General features: G+C 54.4%; 1 protein-coding gene across 2 annotated transcripts in view; it reads left to right on the top strand.

Moving 5' to 3' along the window:
- Positions 1-18,443, top strand: part of kif22 (kinesin family member 22) — a 181,022-nt gene that overhangs the window by 66,494 nt on the left and 96,085 nt on the right. For both annotated transcript variants that reach the window (XM_041182173.1, XM_041182172.1), the window contains exons 6-8: positions 15,644-15,753; positions 15,890-16,010; positions 16,528-16,681. In XM_041182173.1, coding sequence (XP_041038107.1) covers positions 15,644-15,753; positions 15,890-16,010; positions 16,528-16,681 — 385 coding nt within the window. The remainder of the gene's footprint in view (positions 1-15,643; positions 15,754-15,889; positions 16,011-16,527; positions 16,682-18,443) is intronic.

Raw genomic sequence — 18,443 nt, 5'->3', positions numbered from 1 at the left:
ACTCCCACAGCGCTCCCTCACTGAGATTGGGATGGGGGAGAGTGAGTCCCTCCCTCGACTCTCTCCACCAGTGCTCTGTGTAATGTACTCCCACAGCGCTCCCTCACTGAGATTGGGATGGGGGAGAGTGAGACCCTCCCTCACTCTCTCCACCAGTGCTCTGTGTAATGTACTCCCACAGCGCTCCCTCACTGAGATTGGGATGGAGAGTGAGACCCTCCCTCACTCTCTCCACCAGTGCTCTGTGTAATGTACTCCCACAGCGCTCCCTCACTGAGATTGGGATGGGAGAGTGAGACCCTCCCTCACTCTCTCCACCAGTGCTCTGTGTAATGTACTCCCACAGCGCTCCCTCACTGAGATTGGGATGGGAGAGTGAGACCCTCCCTCACTCTCTCCACCAGTGCTCTGTGTAATGTACTCCCACAGCGCTCCCTCACTGAGATTGGGATGGGGAGAGTGAGACCCTCCCTCACTCTCTCCACCAGTGCTCTGTGTAATGTACTCCCACAGCGCTCCCTCACTGAGATTGGGATGGGGAGAGTGAGACCCCCCCTCACTCTCTCCACCAGTGCTCTGTGTAATGTACTCCCACAGCGCTCCCTCACTGAGATTGGGATGGGGAGAGTGAGACCCTCCCTCACTCTCTCCACCAGTGCTCTGTGTAATGTACTCCCACAGCGCTCCCTCACTGAGATTGGGATGGGGAGAGTGAGACCCTCCCTCACTCTCTCCACCAGTGCTCTGTGTAATGTACTCCCACAGCGCTCCCTCACTGAGATTGGGATGGGGAGAGTGAGACCCTCCCTCACTCTCTCCACCAGTGCTCTGTGTAATGTACTCCCACAGCGCTCCCTCACTGAGATTGGGATGGGGAGAGTGAGACCCTCCCTCACTCTCTCCACCAGTGCTCTGTGTAATGTACTCCCACAGCGCTCCCTCACTGAGATTGGGATGGAGAGTGAGACCCTCCCTCACTCTCTCCACCAGTGCTCTGTGTAATGTACTCCCACAGCGCTCCCTCACTGAGATTGGGATGGGGAGAGTGAGACCCTCCCTGACTCTCTCCACCAGTGCTCTGTGTAATGTACTCCCACAGCGCTCCCTCACTGAGATTGGGATGGGGAGAGTGAGACCCTCCCTCACTCTCTCCACCAGTGCTCTGTGTAATGTACTCCCACAGCGCTCCCTCACTGAGATTGGGATGGGGAGAGTGAGACCCTCCCTCACTCTCTCCACCAGTGCTCTGTGTAATGTACTCCCACAGCGCTCCCTCACTGAGATTGGGATGGGGAGAGTGAGACCCTCCCTCACTCTCTCCACCAGTGCTCTGTGTAATGTACTCCCACAGCGCTCCCTCACTGAGATTGGGATGGGAGAGTGAGACCCTCCCTCACTCTCTCCACCAGTGCTCTGTGTAATGTACTCCCACAGCGCTCCCTCACTGAGATTGGGATGGAGAGTGAGACCCTCCCTCACTCTCTCCACCAGTGCTCTGTGTAATGTACTCCCACAGCGCTCCCTCACTGAGATTGGGATGGGAGAGTGAGACCCTCCCTCACTCTCTCCACCAGTGCTCTGTGTAATGTACTCCCACAGCGCTCCCTCACTGAGATTGGGATGGGGAGAGTGAGACCCTCCCTCACTCTCTCCACCAGTGCTCTGTGTAATGTACTCCCACAGCGCTCCCTCACTGAGATTGGGATGGGGAGAGTGAGACCCTCCCTCACTCTCTCCACCAGTGCTCTGTGTAATGTACTCCCACAGCGCTCCCTCACTGAGATTGGGATGGAGAGTGAGACCCTCCCTCACTCTCTCCACCAGTGCTCTGTGTAATGTACTCCCACAGCGCTCCCTCACTGAGATTGGGATGAGTGAGATTGAGACCCTCCCTGACTCTCTCCACCAGTGCTTTATGTAATGTGCGCCCTCAATGAGATTGGGATGGGGTAGAGTGAGACCCCCCCTCACTCTCTCCACCAGTGCTCAGTGTAATGTACTCCCACAGCGCTCCCTCACTGAGATTGGGATGGGTGAGAGTGAGACCCCCCCTCAATTTCTCCACCAGTGCTCTGTGTAATGTACTCCCACAGCGCTCCCTCTCTAAGATTGGGATGGGGGAGAGTGAGACCCACCCTCACTCTCTCCACCAGTGCTCTGTGTAATGTACTCCCACAGCGCTCCCTCACTGAGATTGGGATGGAGAGTGAGACCCCCCCTCAATTTCTCCACCAGTGCTCTCTGTAATGTACTCCCACAGCACACCCTCTCTAAGATTGGGATGGGGGAGAGTGAGACCCACCCTCACTCTCTCCACCAGTGCTCTGTGTAATGTACTCCCACAGCGCTCCCTCACTGAGATTGGGATGGAGAGTGAGACCCTCCCTCACTCTCTCCACCAGTGCTCTGTGTAATGTACTCCCACAGCGCTCCCTCACTGAGATTGGGATGGGGGAGAGTGAGACCCCCCCTCACTCTCTCCACCAGTGCTCTGTGTAATGTACTCCCACAGCGCTCCCTCACTGAGATTGGGATGGGGGAGAGTGAGACCCTCCCTCACTCTCTCCACCAGTGCTCTGTGTAATGTACTCCCACAGCGCTCCCTCACTGAGATTGGGATGGGGGAGAGTGAGACCCCCCCTCACTCTCTCCACCAGTGCTCTGTGTAATGTACTCCCACAGCGCTCCCTCACTGAGATTGGGATGGAGAGTGAGACCCTCCCTCACTCTCTCCACCAGTGCTCTGTGTAATGTACTCCCACAGCGCACCCTCACTGAGATTGGGATGGAGAGTGAGACCCTCCCTCACTCTCTCCACCAGTGCTCTGTGTAATGTACTCCCACAGCGCTCCCTCACTGAGATTGGGATGGGGGAGAGTGAGACCCTCCCTGACTCTCTCCACCAGTGCTCTGTGTAATGTACTCCCACAGCGCTCCCTCAATGAGATTGGGATGGGGGTGAGTGAGACCCTCCCTCAATCTCTCCACCAGTGGTCTGTGTAATGTACTTCCACAACTCTCCCTCACTGAGATTGGGATGGAGAGTGAGACCCTTCCTCACTCCACCAGCGCTCTGTGTAATGTACTCCCACAGCACTCCCTCACTGAGATTGGGATGGGGGAGAGTGAGACTCCCCCCTCACTCTCTCCACCAGTGCTCTGTGTAATGTGCGCCCTCACTGAGATTTGGATGGGGGAGAATGAGACCCTCCCTCACTCTCTCCACCAGTGCTCTGTGTAATGTACTCCCACAGCGCTCCCTCACTGAGATTGGGAATGGGGAGAGTGAGACCCTCCCTCACTCTCTCCACCAGTGCTCTGTGTAATGTACTCCCACAGCGCTCCCTCACTGAGATTGGGATGGAGAGTGAGACCCTCCCTCACTCTCTCCACCAGTGCTCTGTGTAATGTACTCCCACAGTGCTCCCTCACTGAGATTGGGATGGAGAGTGAGACCCTCTCTCACTCTCTCCACCAGTGCTCTGTGTAATGTACTCCCACAGCGCTCCCTCACTGAGATTGGGATGAGGGAGAGTGAGACCCTCCCTCCCTCACTCTACCAGTGCTCTGTGTAATGTGCGCCCTCACTGAGATTGGGATGGGGGAGAGTGAGACCTCCCCTCACTCTCTCCACCAGTGCTCTCTGTAATGTACTCCCACAGCGCTCCCTCACGGAGATTGGGATGGAGAGTCAGACCCTCACTCACTCTCTCCCCCAGTGCTCTGTGTAATGTACTCCGACAGCGCTCCCTCACTGAGATTGGGATGGGGGAGAGTGAGACCCCCCCTCACTCTCTCCACCAGTGCTCTGTGTAATGTACTCCCACAGCGCTCCCTCAGTGAGATTGGGATGAGGGAGCGGGAGACCCTCCCTTACTCTCTCCATCAGTGCTGTGTGTAATATACTCCCACCGCGCTCCCTCACTGAGCTTGGGATGGGGGAGAGTGAGACCCTCCGACACTCTCTCCACCAGTGCTCTTTGTAATGTACTCCCAGAGCGCTCCCTCAGTGAGATTGGGACAGAGAGTGAGACCCTCCCTCACTCTCTCCACCAGTGCTCTGTGTAATGTACTCCCACAGCGCTCCCTCAGTGAGATTGGGATGGGGGAGAGTGAGACCCTCCCTCACTCTCTCCTCAAGTGCTCTTTGTAATGTACTCCCACAGCACACCCTCACTGAGATTGGGATGGGTGAGAGTGAGACCCCCCCTCAATCTCGCCATCAGTGCTCTGTGTAATGTACTCCCACAGCACACCCTCACTGAGATTGGGATGGGGGAGAGTGTGACCCCCCCTCACTCTCTCCACCAGTGCTCTGTATAATGTACTCCCACAGCGCTCCCTCACTGAGATTGGTATGAAGAGTGAGACCCTCCCTCACTCTCTCCACCAGTGCTCTGTGTAATGTACTCCCACAGCGCACCCTCACTGAGATTGGGATGGAGAGTGAGACCCTCCCTCACTCTCTCCACCAGTGTTCTTTGTAATGTACTCCCAGAGCGCTCCCTCATTGAGATTGGGATGGGGGAGAGTGAGACCCCCCCTCACTCTCTCCACCAGTGCTCTGTGTAATGTGCTCCCTCAGCGCTCCCTCAGTGAGATTGGGATGGAGAGTGAGAGCCTCCCTCACTCTCTCCACCAGTGCTCTGTGTAATGTACTCCCACAGCGCACCCTCACTGAGATTGGGATGGAGAGTAAGACCCTCCCTGACTCTCTCCACCAGTGCTCTGTGTAATGTACTCCCACAGCGCTCCCTCACTCAGATTGGGATGAGGGAGAGTGAGACCCTCCCTGACTCTCTCCACCTGTGCTCTGTGTAATGTACTCCCACAGCGCTCCCTCACTGAGATTGGGATGTGGGAGAGTGAGAACCCCCCTCACTCGCTCCACCAGTGCTCTGTGTAATGTACTCCCACAGCGCTCCCTCACTGATATTGGGTTGGGGGAGAGTGAGCCCCCCCCTTCACTCTCTCCACCAGTGCTCTGTGTAATGTACTCCCACAGCGCTCACTCACTGAGATTGGGATGGTGCAGAGTGAGACCCTCCCTCACTCTCTCCACCAGTGCTCTGTGTAATGTACTCCCACAGCGCTCCCTCATTGATATTGGGATGGTGAGTGAGACCCTCCCTGACTCTCTCCACCAGTGCTCTGTGTAATGTACTCCCACAGCGCTCCCTCACTGAGATTGGGATGGAGAGTGAGACCCTCCCTCACTCTCTCCACCAGTGCTCTGTGTAATGTACTCCCACAGCGCACCCTCACTGAGATTGGGATGGAGAGTGAGACCCTCCCTCACTCTCTCCACCAGTGCTCTGTGTAATGTACTCCCACAGCGCACCCTCACTGAGATTGGGATGGAGAGTGAGACCCTCCCTCACTCTCTCCACCAGTGCTCTGTGTAAAGTACTCCCACAGCGCTCCCTCACTGAGATTGGGATGGGGGAGAGTGAGACCCTCCCTGACTCTCTCCACCAGTGCTCTGTGCAATGTACTCCCACAGCGCTTCCTCACTGAGATTGGGATGGGGGAGAGTGAGACCCTCCCTCACTCTCTCCACTAGTGCTCTGTGTAATGTTCTCCCACAGCGCTCCCTCACTGAGATTGGGATGGGGGAGAGTGAGACTCCCCCCTCACTCTCTCCACCAGTGCTCTGTGTAATGTGAGCCCTCACTGAGATTGGGATGGGGGAGAGTGAGACCCTCCCTCACTCTCTCCACCAGTGCTCTGTGTAATGTACTCCCACAGCGCTCCCTCACTGAGATTGGGATGGGGGAGAGTGAGACCCTCCCTCACTCTCTCCACCAGTGCTCTGTGTAATGTACTCCCACAGCGCTCCCTCACTGAGATTGGGATGGAGAGTGAGACCCTCCCTCACTCTCTCCACCAGTGCTCTGTGTAATGTACTCCCTCAGCGCTCCCTCTCTGAGATTGGGATGAGGGAGAGTGAGACCCTCCCTGACTCTCTCCACCGGTGCTCTGTGTAATGTACTCCCACAGCACTCCCTCACTGAGATTGGGATGGAGAGTGAGACCCTCCCTCACTCTCTCCACCAGTCCTCTGTGTAATGTATCCCACAGCGCTCCCTCACTGAGATTGGGATGAGGGAGAGTGAGACCCTCCCTTACTCTCTCCACCAGTGCTCTGTGTAATGTGCTCCCACAGCGCTCCCTCACTGAGATTGGTATGGGGGAGAGTGAGACCCTCCCTCCCTCACTCCACCATTGCTCTGTGTAATGTGCGCTCTCACTGAGATTGGGATGGGGGAGAGTGAGACCCTCCCTCACTCTCTCCACCAGTGCTCTGTGTCATGTACTCCCACAGCGCTCCCTCACTGAGATTGGGATGGGGGTGAGTGAGACCCTCCCTCACTCTCTCCACCAGTGCTTTGTGTAATGTACTCCCACAGTGCTCACTCACTGAGATTGGTATGGAGAGTGTGACCCTCCCTCACGTTCTCCACCAGTGCTCTGTGTAATTTACTCCCACAGCGCTCCCTCACTGAGATTGGGATGAGTGAGATTGAGACCCTCCCTGACTCTCTCCACCAGTGCTCTGTGTAATGTACTCCCACAGCGCTCCCTCACTGATATTGGGTTGGGGGAGAGTGAGACCCCCCCTCACTCTCTCCACCAGTGCTCTGTGTAATGTACTCCCACAGCGCTCCCTCACTGAGATTGGGATGGTTTAGAGTGAGACCCTCCCTCACTCTCTCCACCAGTGCTCTGTGTAATGTACTCCCACAGCGCTCCCTCACTGAGATTGGGATGAGGGAGAGTGAGACCCTCCGTGACTCTCTCCACCAGTGCTCTGTGTAATGTACTCCCACAGCGCTCACTCACTGAGATTGGGATGGTTTAGAGTGAGACCCTCCCTCACTCTCTCCACCAGTGCTCTTTGTAATGTACTCCCACAGCGCTCCCTCATTGATATTGGGATGGTGAGTGAGACCCTCCCTGACTCTCTCCACCAGTGCTCTGTGTAATGTACTCCCACAGCGCTCCCTCACTGAGATTGGGATGGGTGAGAGTGAGACCCCCCCTCAATTTCTCCACCAGTGCTCTGTGTAATGTACTCCCGCAGCACACCCTCACTAAGATTGGGATGGGGGAGAGTGAGACCCCCCCTCACTCTCTCCACTAGTGCTCTGTGTAATGTACTCCAACAGCGCTCCCTCACTGAGATTGGGATGGAGAGTGAGACCCTCCCTCACTCTCTCCACCAGTGCTCTGTGTAATGTACTCCCACAGCGCACCCTCACTGAGATTGGGATGGAGAGTGAGACCCTCCCTCACTCTCTCTGCCAGTGCTCTGTGTAAAGTACTCCCACAGCGCTCCCTCACTGAGATTGGGATGGGGGAGAGTGAGACCCTCCCTGACTCTCTCCACCAGTGCTCTGTGTAATGTACTCCCACAGCGCTTCCTCACTTAGATTGGGATGGGGGAGAGTGAGACCCTCCCTCACTCTCTCCTCTAGTGCTCTGTGTAATGTTCTCCCACAGCACTCCCTCACTGAGATTGGGATGGAGAGTGAGACCCTTCCTCACTCCACCATCACTCTGTGTAATGTACTCCCACAGCACTCCCTCACTGAGATTGGGATGGGGGTGAGTGAGACCCTCCCTCACTCTCTCCACCAGTGCTTTGTGTAATGTACTCCCACAGTGCTCACTCACTGAGATTGGTATGGAGAGTGAGACCCTCCCTCACTCTCTCCACCAGTGCTCTGTGTAATTTACTCCCACAGCGCTCCCTCACTGAGATTGGGATGAGTGAGATTGGGACCCTCCCTGACTCTCTCCACCAGTGCTCTATGTAATGTGCGCCCTCAATGAGATTGGGATTGGGGAGAGTGAGACCCCCCCTCACTCTCTCCACCAGTCCTCTGTGTAATGTACTCCCACAGCGCTCCCTCACTGAGATTGGGATGGGTGAGAGTGAGACCCCCCCTCAATCTCTCCACCAGTGCTCTGTGTAATGTACTCCCACAGCGCTCCCTCACTGATATTGGGTTGGGGGAGAGTGAGCCCCCCCCTTCACTCTCTCCACCAGTGCTGTGTGTAATGTACTCCCACAGCGCTCCCTCACTGACATTGGGATGGAGAGTGAGACCCTCACTCACTCTCTCCACCAGTGCTCTGTGTAATGTACTCCCACAGCGCTCACTCACTGAGATTGGGATGGTGCAGAGTGAGACCCTCCCTCACTCTCTCCACCAGTGCTCTGTGTAATGTACTCCCACAGCGCTCCCTCATTGATATTGGGATGGTGAGTGAGACCCTCCCTGACTCTCTCCACCAGTGCTCTGTGTAATGTACTCCCACAGCGCTTCCTCACTTAGATTGGGATGGGGGAGAGTGAGACCCTCCCTCACTCTCTCCACTAGTGCTCTGTGTAATGTTCTCCCACAGCACTCCCTCACTGAGATTGGGATGGGGGAGAGTTAGACTCCCCCCTCACTCTATCCACCAGTGCTCTGTGTAATGTGAGCCCTCACTGAGATTGGGATGGGGGAGAGTGAGACCCTCCCTCACTCTCTCCACCATTGCTCTGTGTAATGTACTCCCACAGCGCTCCCTCACTGAGATTGGGATGGGGGAGAGTGAGACCCTCCCTCACTCTCTCCACCAGTGCTCTGTGTAATGTACTCCCACAGCGCTCCCTCACTGAGATTGGGATGGAGAGTGAGACCCTCCCTCACTCTCTCCACCAGTGCTCTGTGTAATGTACTCCCTCAGCGCTCCCTCTCTGAGATTGGGATGAGGGAGAGTGAGACCCTCCCTGACTCTCTCCACCGGTGCTCTGTGTAATGTACTCACACAGCACTCCCTCACTGAGATTGGGATGGAGAGTGAGACCCTCCCTCACTCTCTCCACCAGTGCTCTGTGTAATGTACTCCCACAGCGCTCCCTCACTGAGATTGGGATGAGGGAGAGTGAGACCCTCCGTGACTCTCTCCACCAGTGCTCTGTGTAATGTACTCCCACAGCGCTCCCTCACTGAGATTGGGATGGTTGAGAGTGAGACCCCCCCTTACTCTCTCCACCAGTGCTCTGTGTAATGTACTCCCACAGCGCTCCCTCACTGAGATTGGGATGGGTGAGAGTGAGACCCCCCCTCAATCTCTCCACCAGTGCTCTGTGTAATGTACTCCCACAGCGCTCCCTCACTGATATTGGGTTGGGGGAGAGTGAGCCCCCCCCTTCACTCTCTCCACCAGTGCTGTGTGTAATGTACTCCCACAGCGCTCCCTCACTGAGATTGGGATGGAGAGTGAGACCCTCACTCACTCTCTCCACCAGTGCTCTGTGTAATGTACTCCCACAGCGCTCACTCACTGAGATTGGGATGGTGCAGAGTGAGACCCTCCCTCACTCTCTCCACCAGTGCTCTGTGTAATGTACTCCCACAGCGCTCCCTCATTGATATTGGGATGGTGAGTGAGACCCTCCCTGACTCTCTCCACCAGTGCTCTGTGTAATGTACTCCCACAGCGCTTCCTCACTTAGATTGGGATGGGGGAGAGTGAGACCCTCCCTCACTCTCTCCACTAGTGCTCTGTGTAATGTTCTCCCACAGCACTCCCTCACTGAGATTGGGATGGGGGAGAGTGAGACTCCCCCCTCACTCTCTCCACCAGTGCTCTGTGTAATGTGAGCCCTCACTGAGATTGGGATGGGGGAGAGTGAGACCCTCCCTCACTCTCTCCACCATTGCTCTGTGTAATGTACTCCCACAGCGCTCCCTCACTGAGATTGGGATGGGGGAGAGTGAGACCCTCCCTCACTCTCTCCACCAGTGCTCTGTGTAATGTACTCCCACAGCGCTCCCTCACTGAGATTGGGATGGAGAGTGAGACCCTCCCTCACTCTCTCCACCAGTGCTCTGTGTAATGTACTCCCTCAGCGCTCCCTCTCTGAGATTGGGATGAGGGAGAGTGAGACCCTCCCTGACTCTCTCCACCGGTGCTCTGTGTAATGTACTCACACAGCACTCCCTCACTGAGATTGGGATGGAGAGTGAGACCCTCCCTCACTCTCTCCACCAGTGCTCTGTGTAATGTACTCCCACAGCGCTCCCTCACTGAGATTGGGATGAGGGAGAGTGAGACCCTCCGTGACTCTCTCCACCAGTGCTCTGTGTAATGTACTCCCACAGCGCTCCCTCACTGAGATTGGGATGGTTGAGAGTGAGACCCCCCCTTACTCTCTCCACCAGTGCTCTGTGTAATGTACTCCCACAGCGCTCCCTCACTGAGATTGGTATGGGGGAGAGTGAGACCCTCCCTCCCTCACTCCACCATTGCTGTGTGTAATGTGCGCCCTCACTGAGATTGGGATGGTGGAGAGTGAGACCCCCCCTCACTCTCTCCACCAGTGCTCTGTGTAATGTACTCCCACAGCGCTCCCTCACTGAGATTGGGATGGAGTGTGAGACCCTCATTCACTCGCCACGAGTGCTCTGTGTAATGTACTCCCACAGCGCTCCCTCACTGAGATTGGAATGGAGAGTGAGACCCTTCCTAACTCCACCAGTGCTCTGTGTAATGTGCGCCCTCACTGAGATTGGGATCGGGGAGAGTGAGACCCTCCCTCTCTCTCTCCACCAGTGCTCTGTGTAATGTACTCCCACAGCGCTCCCTCACTGAGATTGGGATGGGGGTGAGTGAGACCCTCCCTCACTCTCTCCACCAGTGCTCAGTGTAATGTACTCCCACAGTGCTCACTCACTGATATTGGTATGGAGAGTGAGACCCTCCCTCACTCTCTGCACCAGTGCTCTGTGTAATGTACTCCCACAGCGCTCCCTCTCTAAGATTGGGATGGGGGAGAGTGAGACCCACCCTCACTCTCTCCACCAGTGCTCTGTGTAATGTACTCCCACAGCGCTCCCTCACTGAGATTGGGATGGAGAGTGAGACCCCCCCTCAATTTCTCCACCAGTGCTCTCTGTAATGTACTCCCACAGCACACCCTCTCTAAGATTGGGATGGGGGAGAGTGAGACCCACCCTCACTCTCTCCACCAGTGCTCTGTGTAATGTACTCCCACAGCGCTCCCTCACTGAGATTGGGATGGAGAGTGAGACCCTCCCACATTTTCTCCACCAGTGCTCTCTGTAATGTACTCCCACAGCAAACCCTCTCTAAGATTGGGATGGGGGAGAGTGAGACCCCCCCCTCACTCTCTCCACCAGTGCTCTGTGTAATGTACTCCCACAGCGCTCCCTCACTGAGATTGGGATGGGGGAGAGTGAGACCCTCCCTCACTCTCTCCACCAGTGCTCTGTGTAATGTACTCCCACAGCGCACCCTCACTGAGATTGGGATGGAGAGTGAGACCCTTCCTCACTCTCTCCACCAGTGCTCTGTGTAAAGTACTCCCACAGCGCTCCCTCACTGAGATTGGGATGGGGGACAGTGAGACCCTCCCTCACTCTCTCCACCAGTGCTCTGTGTAATGTACTCCCACAGCGCTCCCTCAATGAGATTGGGATGGGGGAGAGTGAGACCCTCCCTCACTCTCTCCACCAGTGCTCTGTGTAATGTACTCCCACAGCGCTCCCTCACTGAGATTGGGATGGAGTGTGAGACCCTCATTCACTCGCCACCAGCGCTCTGTGTAATGTACTCCCACAGCACTCCCTCACTGAGATTGGGATGGGGGAGAGTGAGACTCCCCCCTCACTCTCTCCACCAGTGCTCTGTGTAATGTGCGCCCTCACTGAGATTGGGATGGGGGAGAGTGAGACCCTCCCTCACTCTCTCCACCAGTGCTCTGTGTAATGTACTCCCACAGCGCTCCCTCACTGAGATTGGGATGGAGAGTGAGACCCTCTCTCACTCTCTCCACCAGTGCTCTGTGTAATGTACTCCCACAGCGCTCCCTCACTGAGATTGGGATGAGGGAGAGTGAGACCCTCCCTCCCTCACTCTACCAGTGCTCTGTGTAATGTGCGCCCTCACTGAGATTGGGATGGGGGAGAGTGAGCCCCCCCCTCACTCTCTCCACCAGTGCTCTGTGTAATGTACTCCCACAGCGCTCCCTCACTGAGATTGGGATGGAGAGTGAGACCCTCCCTCACTCTCTCCACCAGTGCTCTGTGTAATGTACTCCCTCAGCGCTCCCTCTCTGAGATTGGGATGAGGGAGAGTGAGACCCTCCCTCACTCTCTCCACCAGTGCTCTGTGTAATGTACTCCCACAGCGCTCCCTCATTGATATTGGGATGGTGAGTGAGACCCTCCCTGACTCTCTCCACCAGTGCTCTGTGTAATGTACTCCCACAGCGCTTCCTCACTTAGATTGGGATGGGGGAGAGTGAGACCCTCCCTCACTCTCTCCACTAGTGCTCTGTGTAATGTTCTCCCACAGCACTCCCTCACTGAGATTGGGATGGGGGAGAGTTAGACTCCCCCCTCACTCTATCCACCAGTGCTCTGTGTAATGTGAGCCCTCACTGAGATTGGGATGGGGGAGAGTGAGACCCTCCCTCACTCTCTCCACCATTGCTCTGTGTAATGTACTCCCACAGCGCTCCCTCACTGAGATTGGGATGGGGGAGAGTGAGACCCTCCCTCACTCTCTCCACCAGTGCTCTGTGTAATGTACTCCCACAGCGCTCCCTCACTGAGATTGGGATGGAGAGTGAGACCCTCCCTCACTCTCTCCACCAGTGCTCTGTGTAATGTACTCCCTCAGCGCTCCCTCTCTGAGATTGGGATGAGGGAGAGTGAGACCCTCCCTGACTCTCTCCACCGGTGCTCTGTGTAATGTACTCACACAGCACTCCCTCACTGAGATTGGGATGGAGAGTGAGACCCTCCCTCACTCTCTCCACCAGTGCTCTGTGTAATGTACTCCCACAGCGCTCCCTCACTGAGATTGGGATGGGGAGAGTGAGACCCCCCGTGACTCTCTCCACCAGTGCTCTGTGTAATGTACTCCCACAGCGCTCCCTCACTGAGATTGGGATGAGGGAGAGTGAGACCCCCCCTTACTCTCTCCACCAGTGCTCTGTGTAATGTACTCCCACAGCGCTCCCTCACTGAGATTGGGATGGGGGAGAGTGAGACCCTCCCTCCCTCACTCCACCAGTGCTCTGTGTAATGTGCGCCCTCACTGAGATTGGGATGGTGGAGAGTGAGACCCCCCCTCACTCTCTCCACCAGTGCTCTGTGTAATGTACTCCCACAGCGCTCCCTCACTGAGATTGGGATGGAGTGTGAGACCCTCATTCACTCGCCACGAGTGCTCTGTGTAATGTACTCCCACAGCGCTCCCTCACTGAGATTGGGATGGAGAGTGAGACCCTTCCTAACTCCACCAGTGCTCTGTGTAATGTGCGCCCTCACTGAGATTGGGATCGGGGAGAGTGAGACCCTCCCTCTCTCTCTCCACCAGTGCTCTGTGTAATGTACTCCCACAGCGCTCCCTCACTGAGATTGGGATGGGGGTGAGTGAGACCCTCCCTCACTCTCTCCACCAGTGCTTTTTGTAATGTACTCCCACAGTGCTCACTCACTGATATTGGTATGGAGAGTGAGACCCTCCCTCACTCTCTGCACCAGTGCTCTGTGTAATTTACTCCCACAGCGCTCCCTCACTGAGATTGGGATGAGGGAGAGTGAGACCCTCTCTCACTCTCTCCACCAGTGCTCTGTGTAATGTACTCCCACAGCGCTCCCTCACTGAGATTGGGATGAGGGAGAGTGAGACCTCCCCTCACTCTCTCCACCAGTGCTCTCTGTAATGTACTCCCACAGCGCTCCCTCACGGAGATTGGGATGGAGAGTCAGACCCTCACTCACTCTCTCCCCCAGTGCTCTGTGTAATGTACTCCGACAGCGCTCCCTCACTGAGATTGGGATGGGGGAGAGTGAGACCCCCCTCACTCTCTCCATCAGTGCTGTGTGTAATATACTCCCACCGCGCTCCCTCACTGAGCTTGGGATGGGGGAGAGTGAGACCCTCCGACACTCTCTCCACCAGTGCTCTTTGTAATGTACTCCCAGAGCGCTCCCTCAGTGAGATTGGGACAGAGAGTGAGACCCTCCCTCACTCTCTCCACCAGTGCTCTGTGTAATGTACTCCCACAGCGCTACCTCTCTGAGATTGGGATAGAGAGTGAGACCCTCCCTGACTCTCTCCACCAGTGCTCTGTGTAATGTACTCCCACAGCGCTCCCTCACTGAGATTGGGATGGGGGAGAGTGAGACCCTCCCTCACTCTCTCCACCAGTGCTCTGTGTAATGTACTCCCACAGCGCTCCCTCACTGAGATTGGGATGGTGAGTGAGACCCTCCCTCACTCCACCAGCACTCTGTGTAATGTACTCCCACAGCACTCCCTTACTGAGATTGGGATGGGGGAGAGTGCGACTTCCCCCTCACTCTCTGCACCAGTGCTCTGTGTAATGTACTCCCACAGCGATCCCTCATTGAGATTGGGATGGAGAGTGAGACGCTCACTCACTCTCTCTACCAGTGCTCTGTGTAATGTGCTCCCACAGCGCTCCCTCACTGAGATTGGGATGGGGGAGAGTTAGACCCCCCCTCACTCTCTCCACAAGTGCTCTGTGTAATGTGCTCCCGCACTGAGATTGGGATGGGTGAGAGTGAGACCCCCCCTCAATCTCGCCACCAGTGCTCTGTGTAATGTACTCCCACAGCGCTCCCTCACTGAGATTGGGATGGGTGAGAGTGAGACCCCCCCTCACTCTCTCCACCAGTGCTCTGTGTAATGTACTCCCACAGCGCTCCCTCACTGAGATTGGGATGGAGAGTGAGACCCTTCCTCACTCCACCAGCGCTCTGTGTAATGTACTCCCACAGCACTCCCTCACTGAGATTGGGATGGGGGAGAGTGAGACTCCCCCCTCACTCTCTCCACCAGTGCTCTGTGTAATGTACTCCCACAGCACTCCCTCACTGAGATTGGGATGAGGGGGAGTGAGACTCCCCCATCACTCTCTCCACCAGTGCTCTGTGTAATGTACTCCCACAGCGCTCCATCACTGAGATTTCGATGGGGGAGAGTGAGGCCCTTCCTGACTCTCTCCACCAGTGCTCTGTGTAATGTACTCCCACAGCGCTCCCTCACTGAGATTGGGATGGGGGAGAGTGAGACCCCCCCTCACTCTCTCCACCAGTGCTCTGTGTCATGTACTCCCACAGCGCTCCCTCAATGAGATTGGGATGGGGGTGTGTGAGACCCTGCCTTACTCTCTCCATCAGTGCTCTGTGTAATGTACTCCCACAGCGCTACCTCACTGAGATTGGGATGGAGAGTGAGACCCTCCCTCACTCTCTCCACCAGTGCTCTGTGTAATGTACTCCCACAGCGCTACCTCACTGAGATTGGGATGGAGAGTGAGACCCTCCCTCACTCTCTCCACCACTGCTCTGTGTAATGTACTCCCTCAGCGCTTCCTCTGTGAGATTGGGATGGAGAGTCAGACCCTCCCTCACTCTCTCCACCAGTGCTCTGTGTAATGTACTCCCACAGCGCTCCCTCACTGAGATTGGGATGGGGGAGAATGAGTCCCTCCCACACTCTCTCCACCACTGCTCTGTGTTATATACTCCCACATGGCTTCCCTACTCTGGGCCTTGTTCCAGTTCTGCCGTTTTGTGTTTTGCAGGTGGTGAAGTTGGAAACTGTGTCTCCGTTCCGACAGCTGACTGGGAAACTCTACCTCATTGACCTGGCCGGCTCTGAGGATAACCGCAGGACCGGAAACCGGGGCATTCGGTGAGTCCGCAGTGTGTATGTGTGTGTGTGTGTGTGCCGGTCCTGGGGTGGGCGCTGGGCAGTGTTAGCACCGATTCCTGTTCTGTCATCTCTTTTTGCCGGCCTAGGTTGTCACTTTTTTCCTTCTCTTTCTTAGGTTGAAGGAGAGTGGAGCCATTAACACCTCACTCTTTGTGCTCAGTAAAGTGGTGGATGCCTTAAACCAGGGTCTGGGCCGGGTTCCCTACAGGGACAGCAAACTAACGCGCCTGCTGCAGGTAAGGCTGACTCACTGCTTGGATACACACCCATCTCTGGGCTTGGTGCAGGGCCTCTCATCCAGCAGCAAGAAAGCAAGTCCCCATTCTCCCTGTTGCATCTGCAGGGCCTTATCCCAGAGGATCTGGAGCTGAGTCCAAACCTTGCTGTCCTTCTTTCGCTGTCGGTCAGCTGCCTTTTCTGTCCATGTGTGGACGAACTGCACTTCGTGCACAGGATGGAGTGTTTTGATGGTCATTTGCTGACAGTACAATCCCACAAAAAGTAAGGGAGCTTTGGATCCTCGACACTGTCCAGAAAACGCTGGGATGGAGCCTCGTGACAAAGCAGCTCTCTGTCCCTCAGTGCCAGTCCTGAATTTGGCACTGGGATCCACAGCCTTTGGGTTGAAAGTACTGAACCTGAGCTTGGTGACGTGATTCCCCATTGCAGGGGTTACCACTTGTTTCTGTTGTTTTTATCAGACTGACTCATTTGTTTTCAATGATGTGTCTTGCCCATTTTCTTCCCTGACAGGATTCGCTGGGTGGTACAGCTCACAGTGTAATGATCACTAACATTGCCCCAGAATATAAACACTACTTCAATACACTCACCGCACTCAACTTTGCAGCAAAATCCAAGCTTGTGGTAAATCGCCCCTTCACACAGGAGACTATTCAGCCCATAGGTAAGAGTCTGAGTATGTGTCCACTGATAAACTAGCAGCTACCACTCACTTTCCGCCAGTCTATTGAAGAACACATTATCTGTAAAGTGAGGGGTTTATACACTGGGAGAGAGATTATCTGTAATATGACAGGGATTACACACGGACTGTATAACACAGGGTGAGGGGTTTATACACTGGGAGAGAGATTATCTGTAATGTGACAGTGATTACACACGCTGACTGTATAACGCAGGGTGAGGGGTTTATACACTGGGAGAGAGATTATCTGTAATGTTACAGTGATTACACACACAGACTGTGTAACACGGGGTGAGGGGTTTATACACTGGGAGAGAGATTATCTGTAATGTTACAGTGATTACTCACTGACTATAACACAGGGTGAGGGGTTTATACACTGGGAGAGAGATTATCTGTAATGTGACAGTGATTACACACACTGACTGTATAACACAGGGTGAGTGGTTTATACACTGGGAGAGAGATTATCTGTAATGTGACAGGGATTACACACACAGACTGTATAACACAGGGTGAGGGGTTTATACACTGGGAGAGAGATTATCTGTAATGTTACAGTGATTACACACTGAATGTATAACACAGGGTGAGGGGTTTATACACTGGGAGAGAGATTATCTGTAATGTGACAGGGATTACACACACAGACTGTATAACACAGGGTGAGGGGTTTATACACTGGGAGAGAGATTATCTGTAATGTTACAGTGATTACACACACTGACTGTATAACACAGGGTGAGGGGTTTATACACTGGGAGAGAGATTATCTGTAATGTTACAGTGATTACACACACAGACTGTATAACACAGAGTGAGGGGTTTATACACTGGGAGAGAGATTATCTGTAATGTTACAGTGATTACTCACTGACTGTATAACACAGGGTGAGGGGTTTATACACTGGGAGAGAGATTATCTGTAATGTGACAGGGATTACACACACAGACTGTATAACAGAGGGTGAGGGGTTTATACACTGGGAGAGAGATTATCTGTAATGTGACAGGGATTACACACACAGACTGTGTAACACGGGGTGAGGGGTTTATACACTGGGAGAGAGATTATCTGTAATGTGACAGGGATAACACACACAGAATGTATAACACAGGGTGAGGGGTTTATACACTGGGAGAGAGATTATCTGTAATTTTACAGTGATTACACACACAGAATGTATAACACAGGGTGAGGGGTTTATACACTGGGAGAGAGATTATCTGTAATGTTACAGTGATTACACACACAGACTGTATAACACTGGGTGAGGGGTTTATACACTGGGAGAGAGATTATCTGTAATGTTCCAGTGATTACTCACTGACTGTATAACACAGGGTGAGGGGTTTATACACTGGGAGAGAGATTATCTGTAATGTTACAGTGATTACACACACTGACTGTATAACACAGGGTGAGGGGTTTATACACTGGGAGAGAGATTATCTGTAATGTGACAGGGATTACACACACAGACTGTATAACACAGGGTGAGGGGTTTATACACTGGGAGAGAGATTATCTGTAATGTTACAGTGATTACACACTGAATGTATAACACAGGGTGAGGGGTTTATACACTGGGAGAGAGATTATCTGTAATGTTACAGTGATTACACACACAGACTGTATAACACAGGGTGAGGGGTTTATACACTGGGAGAGAGATTATCTGTAATGTGACAGTGATTACACACACAGACTGTATAACACAGGGTGAGGGGTTTATACACT

This window comes from Carcharodon carcharias (assembly GCF_017639515.1).
Source record: "Carcharodon carcharias isolate sCarCar2 chromosome 38 unlocalized genomic scaffold, sCarCar2.pri SUPER_38_unloc_24, whole genome shotgun sequence".
NCBI classification, from domain to species: domain Eukaryota; kingdom Metazoa; phylum Chordata; class Chondrichthyes; order Lamniformes; family Lamnidae; genus Carcharodon; species Carcharodon carcharias.
Note: the sequence above shows the minus strand (reverse complement) of the source record. Positions and strands in the feature narration are given on the sequence as shown.